Source organism: Rhamphochromis sp. 'chilingali' (assembly GCF_963969265.1).
Source record: "Rhamphochromis sp. 'chilingali' genome assembly, chromosome: 10".
NCBI classification, from domain to species: domain Eukaryota; kingdom Metazoa; phylum Chordata; class Actinopteri; order Cichliformes; family Cichlidae; genus Rhamphochromis; species Rhamphochromis sp. 'chilingali'.
The window spans coordinates 19,213,250-19,222,809 of record NC_137937.1 but is presented as its reverse complement, the minus strand read 5'-3'; the positions used below and the strand labels follow the sequence as shown (position 1 = coordinate 19,222,809).

The window sequence follows — 9,560 nt, the reverse complement described above, 5'->3', positions numbered from 1 at the left end:
GGTGGGGTGCCCCCGGCCTCTCGGCCTGGGGCTCGGTCACTCAGGCACAGCTGGGGGCCGGCGGAGCTCACGGGCGCGTCACTGCAACTCCCCCTGACTTCTGCTCCGCGGCTGCTGGGCGAGCCCTCATCTGGGACTCTCCTCAGCTCTTACTGGAACAGTGGCGCGGCTGCCCCTCTGTTGGTCTTCCATGGTCTCTTGTGTTCTGGGGGCCTCTGGATGTCTGGAGTTTTGATCTCCTCCATACCCGCTTCACACCCTGGAGGACGGGGCTGTGGCCCCCCCACACTCCCTAGCAGATCATTACATGGAGAAACCTTTGGAATGCAAGCATGCTGATCCACACAGGTATGCACACATGGGTATTCACAGACGCGGACTAAAGCTTTCTTGGCTGCTGCCTCAAAGCACACTGTGCGCTGTCTATCTTGCGTGCTGCACAATATCGTTTATTATTTAGTAAATATTGATATCTATGACTAGCTAGTTTATTGTGATGGTGCTTTGTTTTCTCTATTATTATGTTGCTCTTTGTTGTTTGCTGTCTCCTCTGTTTGTTTTTTTTGTTTGTTTTTTTTTTTTTCTCCATACAGGTGACCCAGGAGTTCTTTTTTTTTCTTTTTTTTTTTCTCTCTCTTCCCCCCCCCCTTCTCACCGTCTCTTCTCCCCTTTGGTTTTCTTTCTTTCTCTCCCCCTCTTTCTCTCATTCATTCCCCCTGTCCTATTTATTTAAAAAAAAAAAAAAAAAATGACAAAGGATGAACTGAAGCTCTGCCATCACGTAATGTCGCATACTGCTGTTTCTGATGTCATAAAAAAAAAGAAAAAAAAAGAAAAAAAAAAAGAAACTACATTTCATCAATTAATGTCTTAATTTACTTGACCAGCAGATCCATTTTTAATTCCTCGTGTGAAATATGCCAAAGGGTTTCATAACATATTTGTTGGCAATCAGAAGTATCCAGTGTACTTTAAACGGACCGATAACAATCTAAGGTTAACTCATATCAGCAGAAACACTGCACAATCCCAAGTCATAAACTGTAAAAGCAAACTTTGAAGGGAAGGTACAATCCTGAAATGACGCTCTTGGTTTTTTAGTTCCGCCCATTTGGCTGATGACGTATGGACGCGGAAGTGCCGCCAAAAAAACCGCCGCCGTAGCTGTTTTCAACACTTGTAGAGACATGTTTGTCAGAAAACTCAGTGACTTAATTTACAGTCACCGTGGCTCTTATTTGTCATTGAGAAACTCGGATCTGATCCAGCCCGGAAAGCCGCACATATGTGGGGATGCACAGCCCAGTTCGTTATAACCTGAAGTGTACCTGCACTAAGTAAGTCATTAGGATGGAGAATGGGGTGGCATCCACCAAAGAAGAGGGCTTCCTCTCCAGAATGGCTCTCAATGACAACAAAGCTGGTATGGAAGGTCTTGACAGAGACAAGATCAATAAGATCATCATGGAAACCTCCAAGGTAAGTGCTCACAAATCAAAGACACGCGCATGACACACCTGAGGTCACATACCCGATAGTCATCTACACAACTGTCTCCGAGAGGATGCAAATAACCGAATGATTAGTTTTTAGAACACAAGCATGGATAATTTGTTGACGTGCCGTTCTGTATGTCTTTATGTTTTGCTAGGATGGATGGAAAATAAGGGCAGCAATATATTGAAACACGCACAAAAAATACATAGAAGTACTACATATAAGGCAATTCTAACAAGCATGAAATGTTTGACACCTTTATTCTCCAACAAAGCCTGAACTCTCTTAGCTAAGCTTTCTTGTCATTTCTTTAAGCAGTCTTCAGGAATAGTTCTCCAGGCTTCCTGGAAGACATTTAAAGCTCTTCTATGGATGTTGGCTCCTTTTAGATGATGCCACACTGTTCCATGCTCTCCATGACCGATAGTGTTGCATTGTGTGCTTTTTGTACCCAAGTTTTTACTGCACCGGCAGTGTGTTTGGACACAAGCCTTAATTCAGATGGTGTGAAAAATGAAGTTGTTGCTAATCACACGCTTTCCAGATGTTATTGTACGGTGAATTCAAATCCGATGATACTTTTCTGTGTTCATAATTTAATCAGTTTTAACAAGAAACCACGACAAAGCCTCCACCGTGCTCCACAGATGGCTGCACACATCCACTATTTAACCTTTCTCTTGACCACCTGCATACATACTGATGACAATTTGAACAAAAAATTTAAAATGTGGATTCAGCACTCCACAAGACCTGTTGCTGCTGATTTTCAGTCCACTTCTTGTGTAATTTGACACACATGAGCCTTTTCTTCTAGTTTGCCTTCCTTAAGAATGGCTTCTCGACAGGCACCCTTCAACTGACATTATTTCTGATGATGCATTTTTTTTGTAGAATTCTTATATCACCATATAAGTGTCATAATTCATTCCTTACAGTAATATGAATAGCTTTTGTATAATAGTGTTCTAAAATGTTATTTTGAAATATGTAGATGAGGCATTACATTGTTAAGTATGTTTCAGTTTGCAGTATTATAAAAGCTTACACGTGTATGTGGACAGTTTCTCACTGCTATAGTCATTGTAGACTTTGTGGGAGCAAAATCTAAAAATTGACTCTTTTTTTTTTTTTTTCCCCGGTTTACTTGGATGTATCTAGCTTTAACCAATAAAAGGCACAAATGACACTGTGGACAATATGAACCTCCATCCACTTTTGTAGATTGTATCCTGTTCCCCTTTGCGTCCACTATCCTCTGTGTAATGACATCCAGTCCTAAAAATAAATGAGCTACAGTAGCTTTTTATTAAAGCTGTAAAACAGAGTTGTTATAACTCCCCATTGTCCTTGTCCTTCCTGGGCAGGGATCTAAGTTTTACGAGAATGAGCTGAAGAGAGATCAGCAGGTGAACCAGCGCATTACGAAAATGATGCTACAGAAGGCACGGATCACAGAGCAGCAGTTAAAAAAAGCACAAGTTCAGGTAAGATGTAAGGGATTCACATGGCCAAAGCTCACTTCTTTTTCCAGAGGTGACCCGAAAATCACACAGACACAACTCAGGTGAGCTTCAAGCAACTGGCTTCTTTTCATTTTATTCTCTCTGTGTAGGTGGAAAAGGTTTCCACAGCGCTGGAGAAGAGTCGTGATCTAAGCCGTGTGATTGTACATGTGGACATGGATGCTTTCTACGCTGCTGTTGAAATGAGAGACTGTCCTGAACTGAAGGACAAGCCCATGGCCGTAGGATCCATGAGCATGCTGGTGGGTTAAAAACATTGCTATTGTGGCTAATGGACACGCCACAGATACTGACTATGAATTATGTCTGAACTCTGAAACAAGATATTAAAGGTTTATTTCAAATATAAACCACACTGCACTGAAATATAGTATACACATGCTCTCACTACTTTACAAACTACACGGAGATTAAGTATTGAAATCATGGCCATTTAAGATCCAGAACAGCCACTCTCTCTGTTTCATTCATATCGCCTCTTTTCCTTTCACAGTCGACCTCTAACTATCACGCCAGGAAATATGGGGTTCGAGCTGCCATGCCTGGCTTCATTGCAAAGAAACTCTGCCCCAGTTTAGTCATTGTTCCACTTAACTTTGATAAGTACAGAGCTGTGAGCAATGAGGTAAGCGCAATACCTAAAAACACACATGCAAACAAATTCTTTCAGTGGCTTGTTGCTCAACAGGTGCCCATCTGTCTGTGCTTCTGTTAGATCCGGGAGATCTTTGCAGACTATGACCCGAACTTTCAGCCAATGAGCCTGGATGAAGCTTATCTAGATTTCACAGACCACCTGGAGCAGAGGCAGCACTGGCCAGAGTCCACACGTACACATCACTTTCGTGTCAGAGACATGACCACAGGTAGGGATTTGTTTTTCTTTAATATATACACACAAACACATTGATATTAAGTTTTATATATATCAGGAATCCATTTAATTGTTGTGTGATTTATTTATTTTTTCTTGTAAAGATGAGAAAAAAGCTGAGCCTTCCCAGGAAGCTGTGACAGAGGTGAGAGAGCTCTCCCCAGTACTGTTTGAGGACAGCCCAGGCTCCTCTCCCAGCCCAGTGGGCCCTGAAGGTGTGCATGCTCCTGCAGGTGATTTCGAGGTGTTTGGGACATCTGTTGAAGAGGCTGTGCGAGAGATGCGCTTCCGCATTGAGCAGAAGACGATGCTGACTGCCAGTGCAGGTGAGCAAGAAACCAGTCTGCTTTTAATTTAAAACACGCTCATTTTAACTGCATAACAGGGATATACAGTAATAAATCTCAGATCCTGAGCTCTAAGCAGTCACTGAACATCGCTGATCCCTGTGCCATTGTTGAAGCTGCTGTCATTACGAATATCTATTTATTTATTGCTCTATTTATGATAGTTTACAACATATTTTGATACTACATTTTTATTACTTTTGTTTGACTGTACACCAAGTTCATCAGTTCATTCTAATCTAATGCAACCCTGACAAGTCTAGTATGCATATTTTGGGAATTATTGTGCATGCTTTACCAGCTGTTTGGGGGAAAAAATAGCCAATGATATTTTCCAATCTTCCAGGAATTGCGCCAAACATGATGCTGGCTAAGGTGTGCAGTGACAAAAACAAACCCAATGGACAATACAGACTCCCATCCACCAGAGAGGCAGTGATGGACTTCATCCAGAACCTTCCAGTTCGCAAAGTACAGTACCCATTGCTCAAATTAAAGCACTAGCAGAGCTGTGTGCTTGTAGTATATTGCTTGACAATGTAAGATTTTTAGTATTTTTCTTTTTCTTTAACTGCAAAAGTGCAAATAACGTTTGAGTTTGGACTCGCTTGTTTGCAAACCTCACTCCTCTGGGTTAGAGCTGAGACAACCCACTGCAGTATGAGGCTCATGGTTCATAATAGTCAGTCTGTGGCTCAACTTGATAACAGAACAAAGTTAAAACTGCAGTTGTCACATATTTGTGTCTGTGAGCAGACATGATGGAGTCCATTTGGTAAAAGATACATCAGCTGGATGTTTTTCAAGGGTTTAATAGTAAACAGAAGATGGTTTTTAGAAGTAGAAAAACAAACATAGAAGTTTGTTTTTGGGCTCTTACATGTGTAATCCTGCTCTGTGAAAAAGCATTGGATGTGTTAAATAACCATCTGAAATAAGGTTTGTTAGCTTGATGCTAGAAGAGTGGCTTTTTAAAAAAAACAAAATTGATTTGTGATCTCAAACAAGAAACACAATTGCTACAATTTTTTCCTTTTTATCTTGTGTTTGGACTTTCTCCGGTGATTTAGTTATTGCTTTCTCCAGTTTATTTGTAGCATGTTTAAAGCTACTTTCAGTTGCTCCCTTATTCACAACGGGTCTCCGCAGCGGGTATCTCTGAATATTTAGTTTTTACTCCAGAAATCCACGTGTCTCACGTTCAAAGGATCTGTGTCTCCTCCCAGAATCGAACCAGGGATCTTTTGCTTGTTAGCTGAATGTGTTTGTTTTTTTCCTCCTAATTGTCTTCATTGATTTCTTTAAATAAATGTTAATTGTGAAGTTCTGAGTAGAATGCAGTATAAAGGTTTACAGACATGTTGTGGAGTCACTGTGAAACATGGCTGAAAGGCTAAAAACATGTTTATGTGCTTTTCTAGGTTTGTGGCATAGGAAAGGTGAGTGAGAAGATGCTGAACGCTTTGGGTATAAGTACCTGCTCCCATCTTGGCCAGCAGATGGCGTTGCTGTCATTGCTGTTCTCGGAGACAGCCTGGCATCATTTCCTGGAGGTTTCTCTGGGACTGGGCTCCACATATATACCCAGGTACTGTCTGCTTGCTTCATAACACTCAAGTACAACTGATCTCCAGAAGAAGGAGATAAAGCTGACTGTCTCTACTGTCACACAGGCATGAAGAAAGAAAAAGCATGAGCACAGAGAGGTTTTTTAACAATTTTAATTAATATTTGATAGTTTAAAAAAATGGTTTCCTTCTTTCAGCTCTCTTCTAATTTCTCTGTCATACTATCAATATTTACAGGACCTTTAAAGAACTGAGTAAAGTTGAGGAGCAGTTGTCTTTGTGCAGGGAGCTCTGTGAAGATCTAGCAGAAGACATGAAGAAAGAAGGTCTGAAGGTATTGATCAGTGTTATTGTAACCTTTAAACCCATATCCGCTGTATAAGAAGATTTTCTTTAACATATTTTCAGCTACCTTGCTTTCATACATCAACTTTTTTCAGACAAGAGGCAAGTTAAAGGAAAAGCTAAACCCCTGACCCCTTCATTACAGCTGTGTCATCCCCCTGTCATCTTCTTTCTAGATCGCAGTGCCTCCTTCCATAGGGCACGAGTGATCACTGAATGATTTGATGGCTTAAAAGTTGTGTAAAGTTGAACACCTACACATTGTGGACCAACATGTTAGACGCCGCTCTCTATCACCATCATCGAAATAGCAAAAGAGGGAAAGAAAAAACAATTTCTTTTGAAAGTATGATGCTCTGTCGCTCCAATACATTTCCAGAAACAGGAAGAAGCTATTTTGGCAGCACATGGAGGCTCGACACCTTCCTAACACACAATTCTTATACTTGGCCTTCTTAGATTTACTGTGTTTCCAAACAGAATCTCGTACAGTTACTCTAACATGTTCATTCCCTTTTGAATCGATACAGTAAGGACTGGATGGCTTAGCACAACTATTACCCCCCCTACCTGGGTCCTGATGTGGCTTTGATAGCTGCAGGAAATGGAGGACCATTAAAGAGACCGAAGGGGGCTACTATCAGCTTTGAACATATCGCCATAAAAACTCACAAAATGGATTCTGACAAGTCAATCACTGATATGATTATACAGATTTCCATCTCTTTCCTGGTACTATTATTTACGTCTAATTAGAGTGCAGGCTGAAATGGCCGTGACTGTTTGCCTAATATGAATTTAAAGGCGTATATATATATATTTTTGTCTTCCTGGAAGGGTAAAACGGTAACACTGAAGCTCAAGAATGTGAACTTCGAGGTGAAAACCAGGGCAATGACGCTGCCGTGTGCTGTTGCCACAGTGGATGAGATCTTCGCTGTTGCTAAGGACCTCCTGAAAACGGAAATAGAAAATGAGAGTCCTCAGCCACTCAGACTGAGGCTCATGGGTAATATAACAATAAAACTGACATATCAATTAATATAACTAGCTTGAAATGAACCTAAATGATGTGTGACAAGCTTCATGTGGAAATAATAACACAGCTGGCATTCGTTTAGAGGTTTTCTCCGGATGATTTGTTTTTGTGCTTGTAGGTGTTCGAATTTCTGCCTTCACTAGTTTGGATGATAAAAAGCCCTTGCAGAAGAGCATCGTCGGCTTTCTGCAGAGCGGCAAGGCAGACTGCTCTAGTTCTTCCCAAGGGATGCTTCAAAAACTGGGGAATGAGCATCTCTCCGATGCTTACTCCTTCCACACCTCGCCACTTATGTGCCCCCTAGTGGAACAGAAACACCAGAGACAAGAAGACCTTCCCTGGCGGAGTAAGCAGAGGCAGACAGAAGGAAGCCAGGCGACTGTGGGACTCCAGCAGTCTTTCTTTCAAAGGGCTCATGTTAGAAGACTGCAACTCGAGGCAGCTAATGCAGCCACAAAAAATGAGGGGAGCGGGGAAAACGCTCCAGTGATTGCTAACACAAGGACTCCGGCCACAGCAAGCGAAAGCAACCATTTACCGCCCGATCTCTCAGAAAATCCCAGTCCTGTACAGGCGCATGCATCCACATCAGCCTGTGAAGAATCAGAAACCCTCACATGTCCCGTGTGCTTCAGAAAGGTGGAAACAACCGACCTGAATGTCTTCAACACGCATATAGACCAATGTCTCAGCAACGCCTCTCAAAAAACAAACAATGGCACAGAGTCAGAGTCGGGTCTAAAGAAGGACCGCGAAGAACGTGCAGCAGTGAACAAACTGAGGAGGCGGCACGAGGCTCAAGAGAAGAAGTCAAAAGTCAACCCTCAGAAAGGCCAGAGCAGCGTAAAAAAAGATTCTGTTCAAAAGGTTTCGTTGATTAAAGACGACAACAAAACTGCGACCTTGCAAGAGCCTCAGCCATCTAATAGCAAAGGGCCAGTCTTCGTCTGCCCAGTGTGTCAACTGATCCAGGAGACTCATGACCTCGCTGTCTTCAACCACCACGTTGACCTCTGCCTGAACCAGGAGGTCTTACATGAGCTGGGGAGACAGACATCATCCTCCATAAATCCATCTCCAGTTAAAAATAGCAAGAGCACAGGTAAGTGCGTGTATTAAACAAAGGGAACCTTGTTGTGTGTGTATTCTGAAAAAAATGTTTTTCATTACGCAGTCACTACATGCTTCGGCTACATGAAGGTACTAACAGCAACCCCCTCTCCTGACAGAAACTATTCTGTCCTGATGACAGGAGCGATGCTGTTAGCCGAGTCTATAAGCTGTATGACAGCGGAGTTAACAGAAGGAATGTGTATTTGGGAAGGGGTCGGTGGCCTATGACCTTGTTATTTACAGACAGTGACACTATGTGAGACGTTTGTATCGATTCAGACCAGGAAAAGACATCTCATTTCACCCCATGGGGCTCCCTTTGCCCCGGGCTTGGAAATTGCTAAATCACTTTCTCACCTATTCATTTCCTACAATGAACTGCACCCCGGTTTCCTCTTAAACAAGCCTGCCTCAGAAATTGCACTCTTTATATCCCTGGTGCTGCGATTGTGCACCTCCTCAATGGAAGTCATTTTTATGTCAGAGAAAAGACAGCGGGGGATACATTATTTTTTCTGTCCATGCCAATAAGTGTCCCTTTCTGTTTGTAGACGGAGGACATCTTCTGCTAAAGCAAGCAAGCAAAGGCAAAAGCAAAAGGTGAGACGGCTTGTTTACAAATCGCTTCACTGAATGCTGACACGCGATCTCTTCTTGTTCCATTTAGTGTGACTGAAGTAGCATTGAAATTTTATGTATAAATAAAAGTATTCATTGTTGTGTGTTCTTTTTATGATTTAGACGGGACACGCCTTCGTCTCCTCCGTCTAAAAAGGTTAAAAGCCTCGGTCCTTGCAACACCATCGACAAGTTCTTCAGGTGACAGTCATTCAGGGGCAAACTCCAGCCTAGTGCGGATGAACTGAGGAAGTAAAAACGCAGCTCTTCTATTCCCTCGGCTTCCCTGCGCGGTTTTTATTCATCCTGCGGTCACTGCGCACAAAGCTTGTTAAGTTTGCACATAGAAGATGCTCCTAAAACACCTGGCTTGTCTGCTCTAAGCGATATTCAAAATGAAAGATGAAGACAAGTCCAATAATTCCTTTTAATGCATTTTTATTTAATGGTCAGGCTAGATATATATTTTTTATTTATCTTCATTAAGTTATTTTATTATGACATTGTCACATTTGTGTTTTTGTGTAGTGTATACCTTTAATAATGACGAAAAGAGATTTTTTTTATCATTTAAATTGTTGCAATAAATTATTCTGCTGAAATCTCACTTTTAGGGACATTTTTTTTGTTTAC

At 41.9% G+C, this 9,560-nt stretch overlaps 1 protein-coding gene across 2 annotated transcripts; it reads left to right on the top strand.

The window, feature by feature from the left end:
- The first annotated feature begins 1,303 nt into the window (after window positions 1–1,303).
- polk (polymerase (DNA directed) kappa) lies at window positions 1,304–9,553 on the top strand. 2 transcript variants are annotated; one of them, XM_080893584.1, is made up of 14 exons: window positions 1,304–1,479; window positions 2,865–2,984; window positions 3,113–3,265; window positions 3,517–3,648; window positions 3,739–3,889; window positions 4,002–4,223; window positions 4,591–4,715; window positions 5,666–5,832; window positions 5,918–5,950; window positions 6,050–6,146; window positions 6,995–7,166; window positions 7,315–8,298; window positions 8,861–8,909; window positions 9,051–9,553. In XM_080893584.1, the coding sequence occupies exons 1-14, from the start codon at window positions 1,351–1,353 to the stop codon at window positions 9,130–9,132; spliced, it is 2,616 nt and encodes an 871-aa protein (XP_080749710.1). In that variant the 5' UTR covers window positions 1,304–1,350; the 3' UTR covers window positions 9,133–9,553. The 2 variants fall into 2 exon arrangements, with proteins under 2 accessions (XP_080749710.1, XP_080749711.1); XM_080893585.1 differs by having other exon boundaries at window positions 8,861–8,903; window positions 9,051–9,552.
- The last annotated feature ends 7 nt before the right edge of the window (window positions 9,554–9,560 follow it).